General features: G+C 34.8%; 1 protein-coding gene across 1 annotated transcript in view; it reads right to left on the bottom strand.

Annotated features, from left to right (window-relative positions):
- The window catches only part of LOC148952618 (follistatin-related protein 5-like), a 166429-nt gene that overhangs the window by 112572 nt on the left and 26832 nt on the right, over positions 1 to 27025 (bottom strand). Inside the window, exons 3-4 of the mRNA XM_089089238.1 lie at positions 11684 to 11820; positions 4416 to 4582 (exon numbers count right to left, since the gene is read on the bottom strand). Of these exons, the coding sequence (XP_088945364.1) occupies positions 4416 to 4582; positions 11684 to 11820 (304 nt within the window). The remainder of the gene's footprint in view (positions 1 to 4415; positions 4583 to 11683; positions 11821 to 27025) is intronic.

Below are 27025 nucleotides of genomic sequence, written 5' to 3'. Positions count from 1 at the left end.
AGTTGAAAGTTCTGGAAATTAGGTATCTAAGGATGACAAACCCCCCAGAACCCCAAGGGCAAAGGTTGTAAGTTCTGCCCTGGGGGCATATAACATTTTTATAGATAGAATTGTTGTAAAACTTCAAAAGGGGCTCATTCAATCTGAAATTGAGTGGGCTAGTGCCCTTTGTAATAGTCGAAAGTGATTGGAGGGTAGCCCCCATTCCTCGAAACACATCCAATCAAAATTTTCAGATAGCCATTTTTTTTAACGTTGCTAAAAGTTCTGGAAATTGCGTCTATCAGTATGACACCCACCCCTAAGCCCACAGGGCGAAAATTGGAAGTTATGCCCTGGGGGCATAAAATATTTTTATTGAAAGTTTTGTCGTAGAAACTTCAAAAGGGCTCATTTGATTACAAATTGAAAGGGCTAGGGCCATTTTTAATAGTTAAAAGTGATTGGAGAGGGACTACCGTCCCTCTCATGCCCACCATTTCCCCAAGCACATCCAATCAAAATTTTGTTATAGCCAGTTTGTTTAACGTAAAAAGTTCTGGAAATAAGGTCTTAGAGGATGACAACCACCCTTACAGACCTTAGGGTAAGTGTTGCAATTTATGCCCTGGGGGTATATAAGGTGTTAATAGAAAGCGTTGTCGTTTCAAAAAGGGCTCATTCGATTAAAAATCGAAAGGCTTAGTGCCCTTTTTAATAGTCGAAAGTGATTGGAAGGCTTGACATTTTTATACTAAAAATCGAAGTGGGTATAATGTATTATTTTTTGTTGTGGTTGTTGTTTAGACCAGGGCACTTCGTATCGAAGGAGTTGTCATGGTAACTTCGAAAAAGGCTCATTCGATTGAAAATAAAAAGGGCTGATGCCCTTTTTATAGTCGAAAGTGATTAGATGGCATCTAATCCCCCTCCCGCCCTCCCACACCCACCCTCCCATTTGCCCATTATGTTTAAAAACCAAATGTTGCCTTAAGATTAAATCAAAATGCATTGTGTTAATGCTAATACCCAATAAGACATCTCAGCAGTATCCCAAGAACGACTGAGGGTATTATATTCAAACTTTCGGGGCTACTTCTGCTCTTAAAATTTAACCAAATCAAAATAGCGTAAGTTTATCCAAGTTATCAAAGGAAGTAAACAGATTTATTTTGCGAATTGTATCAAGTTTTCCATTTCAGGTCAACTAGAGGAGGTATGAAATTGAATTAAACAGTACTATTTGTGTCCAGATTTTTAAAAGTCTGTATGTTGTTAAAATTTTCTGAAAATTTTTCTCCAGCATACAAATAGCAGGCCAAAATATAAAGTCTTAAAAAACGAAAAGATTTAAAGTATTTTTTTCTTTTTCCCTGAAAAGACTATGTCACTTTACACTATGAAAAAAATTTGCACTTTACTGAGAAAATACAAATGAATGTGCATTGTCAGTTTAATAAACATATACTGATATTTAGTAATCAAAATGTTAATATTACTTGATTTATTAAAGTTATAAAAGTAAAAACAATTATATTTTTTTCAGTAAAATGCAAATTTTGTTCTGGCCTTGGGAAGGCATAGGGGTTTTGCGCCCAACTTATGTTAATTCTGCTCATTTTGAGTTTGACTCGGTTATTTATTGTTATTTCTGTTCTTTTTGGGTTTCATTTATTTATTGATGCTGATTTGTGGTATTTTTACGCTTGGTAGATTATTTGATTTTATTTTTGCTCATTTTGTGTTTAATGGAGTTCTTTACTTTTCTTTGAAAAACTTATTTTGTGGAAAAAGTTTTTTTAATTAATAAGATAAGAAACTGATAAAAAATTACTGGGCACGGCGGATCGCCGTGCCCTGTAATTATTCGGATTAGGCGGGGAACGGTGACAGACTGGTCGCCACTGTGGCAGAGGTTAAATAATAATTAACAATGAAAAAGAACGGTGGCCCAAAATCAAACCCGCGAGAATAGATAACAGGTAGGCCAACACTGTTTTAACGTTTTGAGATTAATCTACAATCTTAACCTTAATCCATAATCATAATTTAAAAGCAAAATCTTGATCCATAATCCTAATCTTAACGCCCCCACCCCTCCTAAGAATCGAATTTGGGTACGGTATGAAAAGATGAGAAAGAAAAATCGAAAAGAACAAAAAACAGGGATATTTACAGCCAGTGAAAATGAAAATACATTGCAGATATGTCGGCCAAGACCTCCGCTCGACCATCCTCATTGCAAAAATTTGAGAATAAAAAAAATACACTAAAATAAATAAAAGCAAGACCCTTTCCAAGGAACGGCGAAAAAGTAAATCAAGGGTGGCCGGCGCTTACCCCCCCCCCCGCGGATAATACCCCTCCAATAAATACCCCCCCCCCCGTGGAAAATAAGGCTTTCCAAATTTGAGAATTTTATTTTTTTTTTATTTCCGTAGGGGGAAGGAATTTCGGTACTTGTGTATTATGCGCCACTCACTCACGCTTACGCTGTGTAAAATTCGACAACTCGCCAGTTTTTTCGTTACTTTAGAACTGAATTTGAGCTATAGATTGGCATATTGGGGGGGGGGGTAAAGTATAGGGGGTCTGCATGCAAAATGTGTTTGGCACAATTACTCTGCATATCAGATAGATAGATAGAGAAGTGTATTTCAAAGCCAAATATACGGCCATGAACATAGTAAAATAACATAAATGAAAGGCAGAAATAACATAAACTTTGAACTCCCATCATCATAAAACACTTAAATGAAATACTACATTAATCTAATAATAGTACTTAATACTTGGAAAAACGGTCATAAAAAAACACTTAATACTTGGAAAAACCACTTAAATGAAGCATTACATTTACTTTACTCCGGGATTTTTTTTTTTTTTAGTTAACAAAATTTACAGATACCTCGCTATTCTTCTGTAATTTTTTAGTGGCCATACCTAGAAAGAATAGTTCTGACTTCAAACTGTCTAAATACTTTACCCCGGTAAATAGCCCCCCCCCCCCCGTGGAAAATAAGGGTTTACAAATTTGACAATTTTATTTGAGTTTTTTTTTTTTTTTTTCGTAGGGGAAAGGAGTTTTGGTACTTGTGTATTATGGGAAACTCACTCAAGTTTACGCTGTGTAAAACTCGAGAAGAAACCGGTTTCTTCGTTAGTTTTTTTTTTTTCAGCTTAGCGCGAGACAAGACAAAGACAAGTGAGGGGAAATATATAATTTGGGCGTATTTGCATATAAGGAGGGTGGAGGTGGTGAAGTATTTGGATAGTTTGAAGTCAGAAAACAATTCTTTCTAGGTGTATGGCTACTAAAAAATTACAGAAGAATAGTGAGGTATCTGGAAATTTTGTTAACTAAAAAAAAAAAAAAAAATAAAAAAAAAAAAAAAAAAAATCCCAGTATAAAGTAAATGTAATGTTTCACTTAAGTGTTTTTTCCAAGTGTTAAGTGTTTTTATGAGTTTTTTTTATGACCATTTTTCCAAGTATTAAGTACTATTATTGGATTAATGTAGTGTTTCATTTATGTGTTTTATGATGATTGCTGATCGAAGTTTATGTTATTTGTGCCTTTCATTTATGTTATTTTACTATCTTCATGGTCGTATATTCGGCTTTAAAATACACTTCTTTATCTATCTATCTAATATGCATAATAATTTTACCAAACACATTTTGCATGCAGAACCGCTACACTTTACCCCCCCCCCCCCCCAATATACAAAACTATAGCCCAAAATTATTTTTAAAGTAACGAAGAAACTAACGAAAAAACTGGCGAGTTCTCGAATTTTACACAGCGTAAACCTGAGTGAGTGGCGCATAATACACAAGCACCAAAATTCCTTCCCCCCTACGGAAAAAAAAACAAATAAAATTCTCAAATGTGGAATGCTTTGTTTTCCACGGGGGGGGGGGGTATTTTCTAGGTGTATTTATCGGGGGGGGTATTTTCCAGGGGTATTTTCCGCGGGAGGGGGCGGTATTTTCCGGGGGTATTTTAGGGGAGGACGCCTAAAACCAACTCAAGGGTGTGGTCACAGAAATTATTTATGGGTACGGTATGATACATCCAAGGTTCTGATCAGCGTTGCCAACGCAGTACAATTGTACCATTTTTGGTACAATTTAGAGGTTCTGGCATAATGCGGTATATCTGGAAATCTGTTAGTACAATACAAACTTTCGGGTGCATCTGGCTTTACTTGCTCCTTTCTGACTAGGATGTTTGTTCAAGTTTTAGGGTATCGGAAATTTTAGGGTATCTTCTGATTACCGCAAATTTTAACATGCTGTTCAGATGGTACAAATTAATCTCTCGCGGTACAATTTTAGTCGGAAAACTGGTAAAATTTATATCAAGGTGTTGGCAACGCTGGTCGAGACACTGCCAAAAAACATAATTAAAAAGAGGAGAGAGAAAACCAAACCTCTGATAAAACTGCCTCCAGATTCTGAAGAATTAGAAAAGGATCCAGGGGAAAAACTCTTATTAGAACTACAATCATAAAAACCACTGTCATTCCAAGACACATTGCGCTTTTCTTCTTCTGTTAAGCTAAAGGCCATGGATTTACTTCGAAAATCATAATTCTCTCTGAAAGAAAACAACAAAATCTAAACCTGACATATTCCGTGCTGTAAATCTATGAAATTAAGGGAAACATTTAGAGGACCTCATTAGGACCAAACTTACTGCCCTTAAGGACAGGGGGATAATTCGCTATGGGGCAGGGGAGGGGGGGGGGGCGCAACTGCCCCTCCAAGACCTTGCCCCCCCCCCGCAGCTGAAATTCAGTTTCTTCCAAAATCATGTCAAAACTAAGATAAGCTTGCATAATTCAAGCATTCACAGAAACGGGTCAGTTTTCTTTAGTATATTTTTACCTTTACGGTACTATATGACTCATTTTTCAGTTTTTACTGTCATTTTCACTTCATTTGCGAAAATTGGCTCCAACTTTGCCCTCTCCCCACCAGGATTTTGACGAAAATTATACCACTGCTTGAGGAAAAGAGAGGGATAACTACTATATTTGTCTTATAAATCAGAAAATTATGTATCTCTTATAATGAAATAACGGGATTATAAAAGATTGTTTTTCTTAATGCCCTTTCCTGTTCAGTAAATACAAAAGAAAGGGTAATAATCAAAGAGGGCCAAAAACGACAATGCAAAAAATGACCCGAATAAGACAAAGTAAAATACCGTAGCTTACCGTAGATATAAACTGAGAATATAATAGCAAAAACTAGAAACTAAACAAAACAAAAATTAAATATTCAAGGAGTCATATTCTATGTGATAGGAAAACAGTGCATTATTATTCGTATTTGCAGTTATACTACGGGTTGCTGCTAGTCAAAATGCCATTACTGGTATATCTAGCACGTGTGCCACAACTGCCAGCTTCTACAGCCTTTCCTGCAGTTACTTGTATATTGTTAGCCTGCATTCAAATTGGCCACAACCATTCAAAAATGTTTTTGTGACAGAGTGCCAATAAACGAAAATACAAAGGGGAGAGGACTAATTTATTTTAACAAAGATACAAAAAAGTGATTCTATTTTAAATCTAGGAGAGGAGGCATATTTCTTTTTTTTAGGAAAATACCAAAAAATAAAACTTCTGGAAATCTATCCCCTCCCCCTCAGGTTTTTTACATTACACTCGACCCACTAAACAGATGATGTGGGAGGAATTAAAGAATTAAATCTTTTTGAGAACATTTTCATTTTTGGGCTTTTGAATTGCCACTACGAGGGTGTTTCGTAAATGAAGTACACAATATAATTGTAATTGTACTTATATAGTTATATAATTGTATACTTATATAATTGTAATTATATTAAAATATAATTGTACACAATAGGTCTTTGTTTTCATATACCCTTTGTTTTAAATACCCTATAAGAGCCGTAAAACATTCCCAAAAGAGCTATTGCACACAAACCAAACCAAAAACTAACTCTCTTTCTGACAACTTTCTAATATAAATGCAACTTTAAAAGCATAAACTGCTTGATATTAGATTAAATAGTTGGCTTAGTAGATATTATCACTTAGTTAATTAACAACTAAATCGGTTATTTTATAACACGATTTATAAGGGTATAGAATAGCCTTTTCCATAGCGGCTTCCACAGCTGTGCAAAGACAGCGGAAGCTGATGCAATGCGGCATTGGATTTCTTCGCTACATCCGCCTTTAATGTTAATGTATGATCCGAGATACTTGAATTTATTGACAACTTCAATCTGCCTATGGTTAAGGGTTATAGGGGTAAAATTTGGACCCGAGGCACTAGACATAGCTTCAATCTTGTTAGTGTTAATCTTGAGCCCCACTGAGGCAGCAGCTTCGAAGATTTTCAGAAGCATTTTCTGGGCTTCGCCAACGGATTTTCCTAGAAGAGCAACATCATCAGCATAATCCAGGTTGGTGATACTGAAATCAGGGCTAACCTCTTCTCCTTCGAAATTTAGCATTGCTTTTTTCATTACCCAATCGACGACAAAATTGGATAGTTCGGGAGAGAGTACACACCCTTGCCTCCAACCGAAGTCGATATCAAATAGCGGAGAAAGTTCTCCTTCATCTTGATGCGGGCTCGTGTGTGTTGATAGTAAGCCTGAATCAGTCGTGTGATCTTAGGTGGGACACAGTCATCTTCCATTGCCATCCAAATTCCTCGCCGGATGACTGAATCGAAGGCCGTAATTAAGTCAATGAAGACAGCGATGGTGATTTGTTGATGCTTGGTTCGATGTTCAAAAATCTGTCACAAGGTGAGAAGTTGGTCAAGAGAGCCCGTGCCGGCTCGGAAACCAGATTGTTTGGGGTGGGTTCTTTCGTTGTGGACTTTGCGGAATCGGTTAAGCAGAATCATTGCAAAGATCTTTGCCGCAATGCTCATAAGTGAGATCCCTCTGTAATTTTTGCATTCAGTGAGGTCGCCTTTCTTGAAGACAGGCAGTATAACCGAGTCTTGCAGTTCCTGGGGAAACCGTTCCTGAGACCAAGTTGAGCAAAAGAGCTTCTGTAGTTTCTCAGCGAGAATAGGAGCAGTTTTCTAGACTTCTGCCGGGATAGAATCTGTGCCTGGCGCCTTGCGATTCCTCAGCTTTTTGATTGCCTCTTTGATCTCTTGTATTGAGGGAGGGTGAACATTTACGTTGCTGTATGGGGCTTGTTGACTCGGTGGTACTCAGTTATGGATCGGGTTGCTTGGCTGGAATGCAGTGGCGTTATTATTGGGGGGCGTTTGACTGGAAGGGATGTTCTGACTGGGGTTCAGCAGCTTCTGGAAGTGATATTGCCATCTTGCGATTATGTCATCTTTTCTTAACAGAAGCGTTCCACCTTCCCCTCTCACTCCAGTTGAGATCTTTTTACTTTTCCCAGTTGCTTTTTTTAGTAGTTGGTAAAGCTTTCTGGTATCTGAATGACTAGCAGCCTTCTGCATATCTGCTGCCAAGTGGTCCCAAGAGCGTTGTCTGTCACAGCGGGCGGATCTATGGCATTCTTTTCTAAGTGTTTTGAACACTGTGGACTTGGTATTTCCGGTCTGTTATTTCTTGTTGAATAGCTTGATGGTCTCTTCTGAGATCCACCTCTTCCGCTTCTGACTCAGCCTGCCGAGGACTTTTTTAGAGGCGTCTGTTATGGTGTCTCTGATCTTCTTCCACTCGTCTTCTTTGTTTATGGTGGTTGGTTCGTTATCTTCGTCCGCGGACAGGATGTCAAAACGGTTAGTTAATTCCAAGCGGAACTCTTCTGCGACTGCTTTACCCTGAAGACGTGCTACATCGTATCTCGGAGGAGGTTGCGTTCGTTTCCTGGAGGCGAGCTTTATGGTTATATTTCCATTGTTCGCTCCTGCGTCGGCTCCACGGTAGGCTCTACATTTGTGTATAGAGCTTCGCCATCGGGAGGATATTAGCAAATAATCCACCTGGGATTGGGCTATTCCAATCTCGAGAGCGCCAGGTAATCCTCTGGGATGGTTTGTGTTGGAACAACGCATTTGCCAATACAAGATTATGCTGCTGGGCAAATTCTACGAGCCTCCTTCCACGCTCACACCTGTCGCCCCATCCAAATCTTCCAACAACTCTTTCGCGGTCTGTCTCGCAGCTTCCAGCATGGGCGTTAAGATCACCTCATAGGATGAGTAGATCACGGTTTGGGACTGTTCTCAATGACTGGGTCAGAGCATCGTAGAACTCGTCAACTATACTTTCGTCAGCGGCTCTGGTTAGTGCATAGGCTGAGATGACAGTAATGTTGATCAGGTGACCCTTAAGACGGGCCTTAGCCAAACGAGATGAGATAGGCTGCCATTAATCTAGAAATTTTGCTACCTTAGTACTGAGGAGGAGACTGACCACCGCATTACCAGAGCCATCACTAAGTCCGGAGTTGAAAAAGTGGAATTCGGATTTTCTACCAGGCGTGGAGACGGGCTCGTCTTCCAAATTTCCATTTAGTCGGGCTTCAGATACACACAGAATGTCTATACAATATCATTCACATTCGCCTGCAATAAAGGTCCGGATCACAGGGCATTTTAATGAACATACGTTCCAGCACCCCACACTGAGGGATTGTCGATGTTTCAACAGGTGGTCGGCTAGTTCACTTTTCGTCCGGGTCGCCGTAGCCTCCGACGCACCGCTTGCCGGAAATGCCGTAGCCAAAGTTGGTTTTTTAATTCTTTATGCCATTTCCATCGTTTCGTGGGAATATATTTAACCGACGGGTTCCCAATCCGACGGCACCCCTTCTGCGTCTTAGCCAGCGTCCACCAAGATTAGGTTGGCAGGGATGTTGCCACCCTTCTGCCACGGTGAGGCCACGCAGCTGGATTTCTCCCTGAAGAGCTAGGGACGGAGAAGGTGCCTGTGGTGCACCCCAGAGACCCACAACCCTCTCTAGGGGCAGAACAGCAACCTTTATCTACCCAACCTAGTCAATAGGGGAGCTTCCTCCATTGGTTTTGGTATCGACCTGCTGGTCCTAGAATAACGTGAGAGGGCTCATTCAAACGGAAATTAAAAGTTCTAGTGCCCTTTATTAAGTGACCAAAATGATTGAAGGGCAACTAGGCCCCCTCTCCCGCCCCTTTTTCCGAAAATCGTCCGATCGAAATACTGAGATAGCCATTTTGTTCGTCATGGTTGAAAGGCCCAATAGCTATACCTTTGTACATAATATGACCCCCCACAGCTCCAGGGAAAAGGTCTTTAAGTCAAAAAATTTGCCCATTGTTTACGCATAGTATTAGTTATTGGTAAGCATGCATATAATCTAGGGTAAGGGGGGGGGTCGAATTCTCTGCTAAAGATTTCTCCACGAGGGAATTTTTTATGGGGAGGGAAGTTTCCAGGGGATGAACTTGTCAGAGGAAATTATATGCTGGGGGAATTTGCAAAAGTTTTTATACAAAATTCTTTCTATATGTCTTGCTTTCTCTTTTTCGTCTCAATTTTACGCGTGGAGTTCTTAAGGGTAATTTTCCTGGGTAAATTTTCACCAGGATTGAACTGTCTAGAGATTATTTCCGTGGGGAGGATATTTCTCAGTGGAGACGGCCAGATTTCCTGGGATTACTTAAAAAACAATCAGAAATTAAATGAAAAAAAAGTTTTTTGAACTGAAAGTAATGAACAACATTACAACTTAAAAGGAACAGAAATTTTATGTATATGAAGGGGGTTGCCTCCTCCTCAACTCCTCTGTCTTTATGCTAAAGTTTGAACTGTGTCCCAATTCTTTAAGGACGATTCCTGAAACACAAGTGTTTAATTTGAACAATAAGAAGCTTTTTAAAAAGTACTAAAAACTTTACCGTAAAGCGCAAAGTGTTGAGGAGGACACAACCCCTTTCATATACGTAATAATTTCTGTTTGTTTTAAGTTTTAATGTTGTTCCTTATTTTCAGTTGAAAAAACTTTTCTTTTATTTAATTGTAGGTAAGAGGCTACTGTCTACTCAGGAATTGCCATTGACATGGCAAGGAACCCGGGCTGCAGTAGGCTAAATGTATCCGATCTTCTATTCCCTTAATAAAGGGTTTCGCTCTGTATTATTTAGACGTAGTAAGCTTCCACCATTCTGAGGAACCCTTCGGAGGGAGTTTGATGATGAGGGGTCATGCATTATTCAGACGCAGTAAGCTTTTATCAATAAGAGGATCTTTTTAGAGGTGTTTTGATGATTTTGATAATTTAGAAGTACTAAGCTTACATCGATTTGAGGATCATTTTATAGGGGGATGGTGAGGGGTTCTGTCCCGTGTTATTTCAACGCGACGAGCTTTCATCAATCCGAGGGTCATTTTAGGGAGAGATGAGAAGAGTAACTTTCAAATGTTTTACCATCGATTTCTCTTAGTTCCATAGTAGCATTTGAAAAATTCACTTAATTAAATTAGGATTCATTTACAGAATAAATCTGTGTCAGTTTTAAATAATAAAACATAATATATTTCTTATCAGTAAAAATAAGTTTCATTTTGTTGCTGCTATATGGAATCTTCCTTATAAACCAATGTGAGGTAAAATTCTAAGTAAAGGTCAAGTATACCTTGTACTGCATATTTTAAAGACATAATTTTCTGGGCGATAACGTAAAGTTTTAATTATCTAAGTGTGAAAGGTTCAACGGCGTAGCGAAGAATAATATAACAGAACAAAACGAAAGAACTTTGACGGAAGAAATTGAAGACGGGGAATCTGCATCAGAAAGAACCTGAAAAATCCTTCATATTTTTCCTTTTCTCTGTCCTAACGGCGTAATTAACGTGTATTGAAGACGTTAAAAGTAGAATAACCGAGGCCCAGCTGGAAAAAGCTTGAAAAAATAGGAAGATAAGTATGATAACCAAGATTAAGATATTGGAAGCAACAGTGATGACACTAGACAGAGAGGGACTTGTTAGATGTTTTCCAAAGAAATTTTCTACGGATTGTTTCGGGTAGCCTACTCGTCTGACTAACTGTTTTTCAAACAGTATGCTGTACAAAAATGTGGTCCAATCCCACTTTCTTGGGCTATAATGAAAGAAAGGTTGAGATGGCTAGGACACGTTCTGCGGATGAAGGATGACAGATTGTCTAATATGGTCCCTGTCGGCCCACCATCTAGGGCCAAACGAAAAGCAGGTCGTCTCCGAATGGGGAGGGAGTAGGTCGCAAAAAAAAAATCAAGGGACATTGGAGACTCTTGGGATGGAGTAAAGAGAGGGGCTTTGAATGGATATATTTGGATGGAGGAGGAGCGTGCATAGCTGTGTTGGCTTCAGGCGGTTTGGTGCTGGAGTGAGCTCTTATTCATAATAGTAGTGAAATGACGTTAATATTGAAGCACAATGTTTTTTGATGTTTATGTGTAAGGCAGAATTACTTTAAATTTGTTTACTCTTGGTATCATTGTACAAAGAGGAAGCCAATTTATATATTCGCAAAAAAAAAGAATAAAAGAAAATAGGGCAAAATAGTTCGGCAGTTTATTCTTTATAGAGCCTGATTCGTCAAACATGTATTGGAAGAAAAGTTCGAAGTTGACGAACTATTTTCTATATCAACAACCACATTAATGACAGGATTAAATATTACATTTATCAGTCAATCAAATAGCCTAGGTAAAACGCTGAAATTCGCAGACGAAACTACATTAGCCTTTTCGCAATTACCTTTTATCAGAAAGAATCAAACATGTTTTCACCAAAATCATGAGATCCGACCCAAAGAAATAGATCCTAAACATGTCTTTGGTCTCGTTTAATGCAATAGATCCAAATGCCAAATCTGGTAAACTTGACAGTAATTTCTAAAAGAAAGAAATAAAATAAATACAAGTTTAAAAATTAAAAATAAATTATAAAAATATTAATAATAAAACGATAAGGATAAAGCTCAAAATATTTAACCAGTACACTATACATAAGCTTAATATTTGACTCACTTTGAAAATAAAAATTTTTAGTTCCGACTGGTGGTTTAGGCCGAAAATACCAATTTTTTTCAACTTTCTACAAGAGACCACTCAATCAGTATTGACAGCGGGGGGGGGAGACCCTGGAATATCCTTTCGTTTGAAAAACTAGGCAACCAATGTGAGTGCTGATTAGTAGACAGCTCACCCCTCATTGTGAAAAAATTTTGTTGTAAATAAAACATTACATTCATACTTGAATCCACAGAGGGGGGGGGATGGGATATTTTCTAAAAGCAGGATTTAACAAAGGACCCCTTTTGAAAAATTAAAGACTTATTACCCAAATAACTTCTTTTTAGCATTTCAGATCCCAACCCATGAATATTTGTATTTGTAGATTTCAAAGGTCACAGTATCAAACCAGTAGTTGTAGAAAATAGAAGAACACCTCGTTCGAACGATTCTTTTGGTTACTCTATTGGCCGTTTTAAATGCCTGGGGTAGTGAAAATGATATCGGATTAGGAAAAAACTAGAATTCAATTTTTAATGAAAATGACCTCCATATGCGGTTATGCACTTTTTGGTAGTAGCAAGCCCTAACATTGAAAAAAAAACCTGGGTGACAAATAAAAAAAAAAACAAGCCAAAAAAATCAAAGCAAAACAGTTAAAGAAAAAAAACAAACAGTTAAAGAAAAAATTGGGACAAATAAAATTCCATCAGTTATTAAAGCATACTCAAATATTAAAACTTTGAAAAGCTTAATACCCTAGCTACGAAAATTTTACAGAAAACTCACGTTTTTGAGTCACTATCAATTGAAATACAAAAAATTGACACAGAGATGGCCTCTAGGTTACCCAATATCAACTTTATGTATAGAAAAGACCAGGTTGAAAACGTTACGACCAAAACTGAATAAATCTACACATTTTCGTCATGGAAGCAAAATTTAATATAAAATACCATTTCCTTTTGTCTACATTTCCCTGGTACGTGCCATTGCTACAAGAGGCGTCTCAGTTTTATTAACTCTAAAGACAGTTTCGAAATTAGAAAAGAGTTTGTAAAAAAAAAAAAAAAAAAAAAAAAAAAAAAAACTATCAGGCTTGGTTAAAAAAAATGTAAAATATGTCATCGTTGTTGAGTCTCTTGAATCTTCTACTTTACGTATTTTAATTTGTCCAAATACTGTTCTGAATCTTGGCTCTTCACTCAATGAAAAAAGAAAGATAAGTGAAACGTCCAAAATAGCGCGTTTTTTTTTAAGTATTCCATCTCAAGAGTCAGAGATCCCCCCCCCCCCCGTGGGAACCATAGTAGGGAATACACAAACAGACGTAATGTGCTAATGGCGGAGATTCCCACGTATCTAAGGGCATCCAAACTGATTATTTATGCAGAAAGCCACTGCAAAGCCAGTTTTATTTTGAAGACTTTTCCATATCAATACTTCCATAGAATTGAGGGCCCATAGGCTTAGCCGTTCCTAGGGTTGGCGGCGCCCGGGGGAAAATTAATTACAGTGCTCTTCTCGACACAAATATAAGCAACAAAAAGCCGGAACGGAGTAGAAATTTGGATTAAAGTGGGCAATTCCTCAGTCACGGCACCCCTCCCCCAAAGCCACGGCGTCTAGGGCAACTGCCTCGGTTGCTCCCTTCCCCCCCCCCTATGAATGGTAAACAATAAAGATACGACAAAAAAGGGTCGACCTTGAATAAATTGCAACAAAAATGATTTTATACCATTTCATCAAGAAAGATGTGCTTATTAGCATATCCAAAGTCGGCATCGGTACTCCTAGGCGAAATGGATCGAATTCACCCTTAAAGTGCAGAGAGGGGGCAAAGCTAAAAATTCATTACTCAATCATACACTGAAAAAACATGCATTCTAAGGGGTTATTGGGGTCGTAAATTAAGTAAATGAATGTAAAAATGGTCCATCGTCAATATAACAGGGATATTTTTGGAAATTCCTCTTTAGTGTTTGAAGTGGGAGGGGTTATTTCCGAAAGACAATGACATATCGATCGTAGCGAGTAAGGTGTCCTTTCTAGGGTTTCTTTGGTCGTAGATAACGAAAAAGGGAAAGAAAGGACTTTGGACCTACAGAAACTGACACCTATGCTATTGAGTAGACCCCAGCGCCGTGCCGGCGGATCGACCGAACACCGCCGATGCGAGGTCCGGGCACACCCTGCCGAAGTTGACTTACGCTACCCGCGCGCCCCAAGCCCCCCGCCGCGCGCCGCAGCGGCGGCGTTCGGTCGAATTTACATTAGTTTTACGGCAATTCTTAATTGCGTTAACCGCAAAGTCGGAGCTTTTCCTTTTCGTGTGGTTTAGTATTTCGATTTTCCTGATTAGAAATCAAACAGAGCTTGCACTATCCCCGAATTTTCGGATATTTCCCCGAAAATCTATCCGTCACCTCGAAAAAAAATTTGGTTCCCCGAATCCCCGACAATCACGTAATCACGGTGCCACCCCTAGTGATTTATCACCAGTGACTTTCCCTGCCAAATATAACTTTGTATACCATAATTCTTCACTGCTCTCTTGTTCATTAATTTTCGTCTCTTTTGTTACTTTGCATAAAAACCAGACAGATGCAATATGCTATTGCAAATATTGCAATATACACAGTTCTTCATATGTTGACAAAAAAAAGTATCGTCTTTATGAAATGAGTTTAAATCATTTCGGATGCAGTTTCTCAATCGCTATTTCTTACATCATTCGTAGTCAAGAATTTTATTTTCAAGTTGAATAGAATTATAGAACGCATTTACTACTATACAGCTTCAGCCTTTTGTTGGATTTTGAAATTGACAGCCGACAGATTGTTTCTACAGCTGGATTGTAAGTTAGCAGATTTTTTTTTTTTTTTGCTGTTTTTAGATAAGATTTTCTTAATGTTTAATACTCAATTATTGAAAACCTGATAAAAGTAGAGATGCATTATTGAGTCGTGTCACCACACCATATATGGGCATAGAACCACGTGGTTTATGGTTTTCTCACTGAGAATGAAAAAACAGGAATTTTCTCACTTGAAAAACCATGAATTTTGTCACATTTATGTCTGTTTTTATGGTTTTTGTCAGTGAGAATTTGAAAAACAGGAATTTTCTCACATTTTTGTATGTTTTTATGGTTTTTGTCAGTGAGAATGAAAAAACAGGAACTTTCTCACTTGGAAAACCATAAGCCACGTGGTCCTGTCACGAGTAGCACCTGTGAACTTGATTTACATAATCGCTAGGGGAAATTATTGATTCACGAAGGGGAGAATTAAGAAACATTAAGGCTTCTTTAATCTTAGGTCTGAGGGATAAACATTCTTTAGGACAGAGAGAAAAATTAATATTTTATTTTCAAATAGGGCTTCATTGATCTTTAGTGTCAGGAATTATAATTGACATCACATGTTATCTTGGAATTATGCGGGAGTCTAAAGAGATAGAAATTCTATTTTTAAATACGGCTTCACGGAGCTTTAAGTCGGAGAGATAAATTGATATTCTAACGAAACCCTAATAGTTTAGCTAGGAAAATTTATGAGATGAAGAGATTAACGTAGGAAAGGGTTTCCTAGAAATTTGAAATGCGTTAGCTCAGAGATGCCAAACAAAAGGAACACGCTGAATTAACGTTTAGGGATTATTTGGGCGAAACGGTTTTATCCATTTTATGGGATTATTTCGGCGAAACCGTTAGAGACATTTTGAAAGAAGATTTTAGAAAGGGTTTTAGAAGAGGTTTTGAGTGTGGTCGTTATAATATACAAGTTCCATTTGAACAGTGTTGTGAGGTCCTCTACCCCAACCCCAAAGGGTTCCGATCCACCACCACAACCCCGAAGGAAGCCCCCGGTACTCAAAGGCCCCCCAAGCTCCCATAGAGCCCCAACCCCCCAAACGACCTCCTCAGACCCTCAAAGACCCTCCTCTGGTCCTCAAAGGGCCCCCGGACCCCCAAAGGGTACCCCGAACCCCAAAGGGCACCCCGGACCCCAAAGGGCACCCCGGACCCCAAAGGCCCTCCCCCCGGTCCTCAAAGGTTCCCCCTGGCCCAAAAGGGCCCCCCTCCCTCTTCCTCCCTCCTCCTCCTCCCTCTTCCCCCACCACCTCCTCCCCTCCCATCCTCCCTCCTCCTCCTCCTCCCCCTCCTCCTCCTCCCCTCCTCCTCCTCTCCTCCTCCTCCTCCCTCCTCCTCCTCCCTCTTCCCCCACCACCTCCTCCCCTCCCCTCCTCCCTCCTCCTCCTCCTCCCCCCTCCCCTCCCCTTCCCCCCATTTTTTATACTTTTTTTGTGCATTGAGACACAGAAGGGACATCCCTCCCCCTAGGGTCCCCCAAACACCCTCCCCGGGCCCCCCCCCCCCAAAGAGTTCCCCTCTCCATTTTTTTTTAATACTTTTTTATGGCTTTATTATATCTTTTCTGAACAAGTTCCATTCATAATGTCATTCCTAAACCCATTTTGCAACCTCAAAGAGTCCCCTCCCCAATTTGTAAATACTTTCTTGAATTTTTTAACATGGTATTTTTTTAACTTTTTTACGTATCTTAAAATGACATGAAATATGGTTACGGCTCTACCAATCATACTCTGCGCTTATTCATGGACACGACTTGGCTTTCCCACTGGTACTCTATGGCAGGTTATCGACACTACCTAGTTTATTGCATGCATTAAATCAGTATTTTTTACGCAGTGGAAGGATAAACACACAAGTCATATCTGTAAAAAAAGTGAGGATCAATTATTCGACGAACGTCTGTGCACAGGAAAAAATCATTGTCGTCTTGAATGCTGACAAGGAGACAGACCTGAACTATAAAACAAGTGAAATCGGTAACACTATTGGAAATGGATGCATGCGTTGTCATGACAGCGAAAAGTTAGATTTCTTTAGAGCACCCAAGAATTTCACTCGTGTAAACGGTGGATATTCAAGATTATCATTAACAGAGAAATTAGTGCTCAAAGAGAATGCAAACTTAAAAATAATTGTCGATGATCGGGGACAACTCCTTGCTACGGCTTCTGGTAACACATTACCTGTTGATAAATCCTATCATCCTCTTTCCGGTCTTAGCATTTTAAAGAGAACAAGAAGAAGACAAGCATACTCCTGCACCAACATCATAAATCATATCTTGTCAATGTGTCAAAACTGCCATCTATGTAAAAATAATGTGACAATAGACAGTGAAATCTCAGGCAGAATAAAAAGGACATTAGCAGACAATATCATCAATGAATATAAAGATGAATTGACGGAAAGTGAAGCGCAAGTGTACTAATAATGTGTAATAATGTATTTAACTTATTTTTATATTAATATTCTACATGTCATCATTTCATTAAAAATATTTTATGCATTATTTTGTTAAGTGTTCATTATTTTTAGGGTTTGGCAGAAAGTTAACGTTCAGAATATCTATTAAAATGGTCAGAGATGAAAGAAAAAGAATTTTTAGAGATAGAGATGCTACTAGCAGACTCAATTTTTCACGGAAGATAAAAAAGTTCGAAGTTCTCGTCGGAATTTTATCAAAGAACACAATTCATTTCTAATTTTTACAGAGAAAATAAAAATCTTCCACTTCAGTTCTATATTTCACACAGGCATAAAGAAATTTAAAGTTCATTTCTAATTTTTCTGTGGAAGAGAGAAAAAGCAATATCATACTTGTTAATATTTTCAAGGAATATAAAAAGTTCTAGTTCACTTAAAAAATTTCTCAACAAGGTGAAGAAAAATTCCAGTTATGTTCTGAACTTTAACAAAGAACATGCTTCAATTCTAATTTCCACAGAGAAAAAAAAAATCTTCCACTTCAGTTCTTTATTTCACAAAGACATAAAGAAATTTAAAGTTCAATTCTAATTTTTCGGCGTCAGATAGGAAAAGTTATGCTATGATTTTGATTATTTTCTATGAAGGTAAAAAGTTCTAGTTCATTTTTAAATTTTCTCAACGAAGTGGAGAAAATTTCAAGTTCTCTTCGGAATTTTACCAAAGAACACACTTTAATTCTAATTTCTCCAGAGAAAGCTAAAATCTTCCACTTCAGTTCTTTATTTCACAAAGAGATAAAGAAATTTAAAGTACAATTCTAATTTTTCTGTTGGAAGATAGAAAAAGTAATACCATATTTATGAATATTATCATGGAAGATAAAAAGTTCTAATTCAATTTAAAATTTTCTCAACAAAGTGAAGAAAAATTTCAGTTCTCTTCTGAATTTTACCAAAGAACGCACTTAAATTCTAATTTCGACAGAGAAAACAAAAATCTTCCACTTCAGTTCTTTATTTCACAAAGACATAACGAAATTTAAAGCTCAATTCTAATTTTTCGGTGGTAGATAGGAAAAGCAATACCCTACTTGTGAATATTTTCACGGAAGATAAAAAGTTCTAGTTCAATTTAAAATTTTCTCAACGAAGTCAAGGAAAATTCAAGTTCTCTTCGGAATTTTACCAAAGAACACGCTACAATTCTAATTTCTCCAGAGAAAACAAAAATCTTTCACTTCAGTTCTTTATTTCACAAAGACATAAAGAAATTTAAAATTCTATTCTAATTTTTCGGTTGGAAGATAGAAAAAGTAATACCATACTTGTGAATATTTTCATGGAAGATAAAAAGTTATAATTCAATTTAAATTTTCTCAACAAAGTGAAGAAAAATTCCAGTTCTCTTCTGAATTTTACCAAAGAATGCACTTAAATTCTAATTTCGACAGTGAAAACAAAAATCTTCCACTCCAGTTCTTTATTTCACAAAGACATAAAGAAATTTAAAGTTCAATTCTAAATTTTTCGGTGGTAGATAGGAAAAGCAATACCGTACTTGTGAATATTTTCACGGAAGATAAAAAGTTCTAGTTCATTTTTAAATTTTCTCAACGAAGTCAAGGAAAGTTCAAGTTCTCTTCGGAATTTTACCAAAGAACACGCTACAATTCTAATTTCTCCAGAGAAAACAAAAATCTTTCACTTCAGTTCTTTATTTCACAAAGACATAAAGAAATTTAAAGTTCTATTCTAATTTTTCGGTTGGAAGATAGAAAAAGTAATACCATACTTGTGAATATTTTCATGGAAGATAAAAAGTTCTAGTTCAATTTAAAATTTTCTCAACGAAGTCAATGAAAATTCAAGTTCTCTTCTGAATATTACAAAATAACAAACTACAATTCTAAGGTATACAGATAAAACAAAAATCTTCCACTTGATTTGTTTATGTCACAAAGACATAAATAAATTTAAAGTTAAATTCTAAATTTTTTTCGTTGGAAGATAGGAAAAGTAATACCCTCCTTATGATTATTTTAAAGGAAAATAAAAAGTTATCGTTTAATTTAAAATTTTCTCAACGAAGTTAATATAAGTTCAAGGTCTATTCTGAATTTTACCAAAGAACACTAGTCAATTCTAATTTCCCCCAGAGAAAACATAAATCTTCCACGCCATTTTTAAGTTCACCAAGACATGAAAAATTTAAAGTTCAATTCTAATTTTTCGGTGACAGATATGACAAGTTATACTATGATTTTGATTATTTTATATGAAGGTAAAAAGTTCTAGTTCATTTTAATTTTCTCAACGAAGTGAAGAAAAGTTCAAGTTCTCTTCTGAATTTTACCAAAGAACACACTTTAATTCTAATTTCTCCAGAGAAAACAAAAATCTTCCGCTTCAGTTGTTTATTTCACAAAGACATAAATAAATTTAAAGTTCAATTCTAAATTTTTCTGTGGTAGATAGGAAAAGCAATACCGTACTTTTGAAATATTTTCACTTAATATAAAAATTTATATTTAAAAATTTAATCTTACATAAGATTTGTATAAAATTTCAATTTATAACTTCTCAATTTTAACAAATAACACGAAGTAAATATAATTTCTACAGAGACAAAAAAAATAAGAAACTACAGTTATTTATTTAACAATTACATTGTGACATTTAAAGGTAAATACTAATTTTTCGGTGGTAGATAGGAAAGCAATACCATACTTGTGAATATTTTCACGGAAAATAAAAAGTTCTAGTTTAATTTAAAATTTTCTCAACAAAGTGAAGAAAAATTCAAGTTCTCTTCTGAATTTTACCCAAGAACGCATTTCAATTCTAATTTCGACAGAGAAAACATAAATCTTACACGTAATTTTTAAGTTCACCAAGAGATAAAGAAATTTAAATTTCAATTCTAATTTTTTGGTGGCAGATAGGAAAAGTTATACTATTATTTTGATTATTTTCTATGAAGGTAAAAAGTTCTAGTTCATTTTTTAATTTTCTCAACGAAGTGAAGAAAAGTTCAAGTTCTCTTCTGAATTTTACCAAAGAACACACTTTAATTCTAATTTCTCCAGAGAAAACAAAAAATCTTCCGCTTCAGTTGTTTATTTCACAAAGACATAAAGAAATTTAAAGTTCAATTCTAAATTTTTCAGTGGTAGATAGGAAAAGCAATACCGTACTTGTGAAATATTTTCACGGAAGATAAAAAGTTCTTGTTCAATTTAAAATTTTCTAAACGAAGTAAAGTAAAGTTCAAGTTTTCTACTGAATTTTACCAAAGAACACAATAAAACACTATGTTCTCCAGAGAAAATAAAAATCTTCAACATAAGTTATTTATTTCACAAAGAAATAAATAAATTTAATTGTCCATTGAAAAATTTTCTGAGGCATATGGAAAAAGTAAGTACCAAAGTTTTAATTTTGTCACGTAATATCTGCATGTAAATTTAAAATTTAAATTTTCTAAAATTCGAGACTTCATATTAAATTAATAATACTAATTTTACACCAGACCGAACTTATTTACTCTTTTAGACAGAGACCATAAAATTCTTAAACGACAGTTCTTTATTCAACAAAGACATAAATTTAAGTTCACCAAGAGATAAAGAAATTTAAAGTTCAATTCTAATTTTTCGGTGGCAGATAGGAAAAGTTATACTATGATTTTGATTATTTTCTATGAAGGTAAAAAGTTCTAGTTCATTTTTTAATTTTCTCAACGAAGTGAAGAAAAGTTCAAGTTCTCTTCGGAATTTTACCAAAGAACACACTTTAATTCTAATTTCTCCAGAGAAAACAAAAATCTTCCGCTTCAGTTGTTTATTTCACAAAGACATAAAGAAATTTAAAGTTCAATTCTAAATTTTTCAGTGGTAGATAGGAAAAGCAATACCGTACTTCTGAAATATTTTCACGGAAGATAAAAAGTTCTAGTTCAATTTAAAATTTTCTCAATGAAGTCAAGGAAAGTTCAAGTTTTCTACTGAATTTTACCAAAGAACACAATACAAATCTAATTTCTCCAGAGAAAATAAAAATCTTCCACATAAGTTCTTTATTTCACAATGACATAAAGAAATATAAAGTTCAATTCTAAATTTTTCGGTGGCAGATAGAAAAAGTAATACCACACTCGTGAATATTTTCCCGGAAGATAAGAAGTTCTAGTTCAATTTAAAATTTTCTCAACGAAGTGAAGAAAAATTCAAGTTCTCTTCTGAATTTTACCAAAGAACACAATTCAATTCTAATTTAGCCAGAGACAATAAAAATCTTCCAATTCAGTTCTTTATTTCACAAAGACATAAAGAAATTTAAAGTTCTATTATAATTTTTTGGTGGAAGATAGAAAAAGTAATACCATACTTGTGAATATTTTCCCGGAAGATAAAAAGTTATAGTTCAATTTAAAATTTTCTCAACGAAGTGAAGAAAAGTTCAAGTTCTCCTCTGAACTCTACCAAAGAACACACCTCAATTCTAATTTCTCCAGAGAAAAAAAAATCTTCCACTTCAGTTCTTTATTTCACAATGGCATAAAGAAATTTAAAGTTCAATTCTAAATTTTTCGGTGAGAGATAGAAAAATTAATGTCATACCCGTGAATATTTTCACCGAAGATAAATACCATACAGGTGAATATTTTCCCGGAAGATAAAAAGTTCTAGTTCAATTTTAAATTTGCTCAACGAAGTCAAGGAAAGTTCAAGTTCTCTCCTGAATTTTACCAAAGAACACGCTTCAATTCTAATTTCCCCAGAGAAAACAAAAATCTTCCACTTCAGTTCTTTATTTCACAAAGACATAAAGAAATTTAAAGTTCAATTCTAATTTTTCGGTGGAATATAGAAAAAGTAATATCATACTTGCGAATATTTTCACAGAAGATAAATACCAGACATGTAAATATTTTCTCGGAAGATAAAAATTTCTAATTCAATTTTAAATTTTCACAACGAAGTGAAGAAAAGCTCAAGTTCTCTTCTGAATTTTCTTACAGAAGTGAAAAAAGTTTGCCCAATTCTGAATTTTACCAATGAAAATGAAAAAGCTCCCCCTTCAGTTCTTAATTTCTCAAACTAGGTTAAGTTAGGTTAGGTTAGCCCACGTACGCGTCACTTAGGTTAGCTTAGGTTAGGTGAGAGACAGGCAAAAGTTAGGTGTATGATTAGGTTAGGTTAGGTTAGATTAAGTTAGCTTAGGTTAGATTAAGTTAGGTTAGGTTAAGTTAGGTTAGGCTAGGTTAGCCTACGTACGCGCGCGTACGTAGGCTAACCTAGCCTAACCTAACTTAACCTAACCTAACTTAATCTAACCTAAGCTACCTTAATCTAACCTAACCTAACCTAATCATACCCCTAACTTTTTGCCTGTCTCTCACCTAACCTAAGCTAACCTAAGTGACGCGTACGTGGGCTAACCTAACCTAACTTAACCTAGTTTGAGAAATTAAGAACTGAAGTGGGAGCTTTTTCATTTTCATTGGTAAAATTCAGAATTGGGCAAACTTTTTTCACTTCTGTAAGAAAATTAAGAAGAGAACTTGAGTTTTTCTTCACTTCATTGTGAAAATTTAAAATTGAACTAGAAATTTTTATCTTCCGGGAAAATATTTACATGTATGGTATTTATCTTCTGGGAAAATATTCGCAAGTATGGTATTACTTTTTCTATCTTCCATCGAAAAATTAGAATTTAACTTTAAATTTCTTTATGTCTTTGTGAAATAAAAAACTGAAGTGGAAGATTTTTGTTTTCTCTGGGGGCATTGGAATTGAAGCGTGTTCTTTGGTAAAATTCAGTAGAGAACTTGATCGGTACTTGACTTCGTTGATATTATATCAAATTTCAATTTAAATTTTTAACGTCTGGTAAAATATTTTCAGGTATGATATTTATCCTAGGAAAAAATATTATCTAGTCTGATATTAATATTCATATATTGAGCAAAAAAATACATAAATTAACTTTAAATTTATTTATGCCTTTGTGAAATAAAGAACTGAAGTGGAAGATTTTGTTTTCTCTGGAGAAATTAGAATTGAGGTGTGTTCTTTGGTAGATTTCAGATGAGAACTTTAACTTTTTCTTCACTTCGTTGATAAAATTTTAAATTGAACTATAACTTTTTATCTTCATGAAAAATATTCACAAATATGTTATTACTTTTTCTATCATCCACCGAATAATTAGTATTGAAATTTAAATTTATTTATGTATTTGTGAAATAAAGAACTGACGTGGATGATTTTTATTTTCTCTGGCGAAATTAGAAATGAATTGTGTTCTTTGGTAAATTTCAGAAGAGAACTTTAATTTGTCTTCACTTCGTTGAGAAAATTTTAAATTGAACTAGAACTTTTTATCTTCCGGGAAAATATTCACAAGTGTGGTATTACTTTTTCCATCTGCCACCGAAAAATTTAGAATTGAACTTTATATTTCATTATGTCATTGTGAAATAAAGAACTTATGTGGAAGATTTTTATTTTCTCTGGAGAAATTAGAGTTGTATTGTGTTCTTTGGTAAATTTCAGTAGAAAACTTGTACTTTCCATGACTTCATTGAGAAAATTTTAAAATGAACTAGAACTTTTTATCTTCCGTGAAAATATTTCACAAGTATGGTATTGCTTTTCCTATCTACCACTGAAAAATTTAGAATTGAACTTTAAATTTCTTTATGTCTTTGTGAAATAAACAACTGAAGCGGAAGATTTTTGTTTTCTCTGGAGAAATTAGAATTAAAGTGTGTTCTTTGGTAAAATTCCGAAGAGAACTTGAACTTTTCTTCACTTCGTTGAGAAAATTACAAAATGAACTAGAACTTTTTACCTTCATAGAAAATAATCAAAATCATAGTATAACTTTTCCTATCTGCCACCGAAAAATTAGAATTGAACTTTAAATTTCTTTATCTCTTGGTGAACTTAAATTTATGTCTTTGTGAAATAAAGAACTGAATTGGAAGATTTTTATTTTCTCTGGCGAAATTAGAATTGAATTGTGTTCTTTGGTAAAATTCAGAAGAGAACTTGAATTTTTCTTCACTTCGTTGAAAAAATTTTATATTGAACTAGAACTTTTTATCTTCCGGGAAAATATTAACAAGTGTGGTATTACTTTTTCTATCTGCCACCGAAAAATATAGAATTGAACTTTAAATTTCTTTATGTCATTGTGAAATAAAGAACTTATGTGGAAGATTTTTATTTTCTCTGGAGAAATTAGAGTTGTATTGTGTTCTTTGGTAAAATTCAGTAGAAAACTTGAACTTTCCATGACTTCATTGAGAAAATTTTAAAAATGAACTAGAACTTTTTATCGTCCGTGAAAATATTTCAAAAGTACGGTATTGCTTATCCTATCTACCACTGAAAAATTTAGAAATGAACTTTAAATTTATTTATGTCTTTGTGAAATAAACAACTGAAGCGGAAGATTTTTGTTTTCTCTGGAGAAATTAGAATTAAAGTGTGTTCTTTGGTAAAATTCCGAAGAGAACTTGAAATTTTCTTCACTTCGTTGAGAAAATTAAAAAATGAACTAGTACTTTTTACCTTCATAGAAAATAATCAAAATCATAGTATAACTTTTCCTATCCGCCACCGAAAAATTAGAATTGAACTTTAAATTTCTTTATCTCTTGGTGAACTTAAAAAATGACGTGGAAGATTTATGTTTTCTCTGTCGAAATTAGAATTGAAATGCGTTCTTTGGTAAAATTCAGAAGAGAACTTGAATTTTTATTCACTTTGTTTATAAAATTTTAAATTAAAATAGAACTTTTTATTTTCCGTGAAAATATTCACAAGTATGGTATTGCTTTTTCTATCTACCACCGAAAAATTATAATTGAGCTTTAAATTTCTTTATGTGTTTGTTAAATAAAGAACTGAAGTGGAAGATTTTTGTTTTCTCTGGAGAAATTAGAATTGTATCGTGTTATTTCGTAAAATTCAGAAGAGAAAACTTGAACTTTTCTTGACTTCGTTGAGAAAATTTTAAATTGAACTAGAACTTTTTATCTTCCGTGAAAATATTTCACAAGTATGGTATTGCTTTTCCTATCTACCACCGAAAAATTTAGAATTGAACTTTAAATTTCTTTGTGTCTTTGTGAAATAAACAACTGAAGCGGAAGATTTTTGTTTTCTCTGGAGAAATTAGAATTAAAGTGTGTTCTTTGGTAAAATTCAGAAGAGAACTTGAACTTTTCTTCACTTCGTTGAGAAAATTATAATGAACTAGAACTTTTTACCTTCATAGAAAATAATCAAAATCATAGTATAACTTTTCCTATCTGTCATCGAAAAATTAGAATTGAACTTTAAATTTTTCATGTCTTGGTGAACTTAAAAATGGCGTGGAAGATTTATGTTTTCTCTGGTGGAAATTAGAATTGAAGCGTGTTCTTTGGTAAAGTTCAGAAGAGAACTTGAACTTTTCTTCACTTCGTTGAGAAAATTTTAAATTAAACTAGAACTTTTTATTTTCCGTGAAAATAATCATAAGTATGGTATTGCTTTTCTATCTTCCATCGAAAAAAATTTAGAATTGAACTTTAAATTTCTTTATGTCTTTGTGAAATAAACAACTCAAGTGGAAGATTTTGGTTTTCTCTGGCGAAATTAGAATTGAAGTTTGTTCTTTGGTAAAATTCAGAAGAGAACTTGAATTTTCCTTGACTTCGTTGAGAAAATTTTAAATTGAACTAGAACTTTTTTATCTTCCATGAAAATATTCACAAGTATGGTATTACTTTTTTTCTATCTTCCAACCGTAAAATTAGAATAGAACTTTAAATTTCTTTTATGTCTTTGTGAAATAAAGAACTGAAGTGAAAGATTTTTTGTTTTCTCTGGAGAAATTAGAATTGTAGCGTGTTCTTTGGTAAAATTCCGAAGAGAACTTGAACTTTCCTTGACTTCGTTGAGAAAATTTAAAAATTAACTAGAACTTTTTATCTTCCGTGAAAATATTCACAAGTACGGTATTGCTTTTCCTATCTACCACCGAAAAATTAGAATTGAACTTTAAATTTCTTTATGTCTTTGTGAAATAAAGAACTGGAGTGGAAGATTTTTGTTTTCACTGTCGAAATTAGAATTGAAGTGCATTCATTAGTAAAATTCAGAAGAGAACTGGAATTTTTCTTCACTTTGTTGAGAAAATTTTAAATTGAACTAGAACTTTTTATCTTCCATGAAAATATTCACAAGTATGGTATTACTTTTTCTATCTTCCAACCTAAAAATTAGAATAGAACTTTAAATTTCTTTATGTCTTTGTGAAATAAAGAACTGAAGTGAAAGATTTTTGTTTTCTCTGGAGAAATTAGAATTGTAGCGTGGTCTTTGGTAAAATTCCGAAGAGAACTTGAACTTTCCTTGACTTCGTTGAGAAAATTTTAAATTGAACTAGAACTGTTTATCTTACGTGAAAATATTCACAAGTAGGGTATTGCTTTTCCTATCTACCACCAAAAAATTAGAATAGAACTTTAAATTTCTTTATGTCTTTGTGAAATAAATAACTGAAGTGGAAGATTTTTGTTTTCTCTGTCGAAATTAGAATTGAAGTGCGTTCGTTGGTAAAATTCAGACGAGAACTGGAATTTTTCTTCACTTTGTTGAGAAAATTTTAAATTGAATTAGAACTTTTTATCTTCCATGAGAATATTCATAAATATGGTATTACTTTTTCTATCTTCCAACCGAAAAATTAGAATTGTACTTTAAATTTCTTTATCTCTTTGTGA

The sequence above is a fragment of the Artemia sp. Qi Xiang Cuo genome, chromosome 5 (genome assembly GCF_049724085.1).
Source record: "Artemia sp. Qi Xiang Cuo chromosome 5, ASM4972408v1, whole genome shotgun sequence".
Taxonomy (NCBI): Eukaryota; Metazoa; Arthropoda; class Branchiopoda; order Anostraca; family Artemiidae; genus Artemia; species Artemia sp. Qi Xiang Cuo.
Note: the sequence above shows the minus strand (reverse complement) of the source record. Positions and strands in the feature narration are given on the sequence as shown.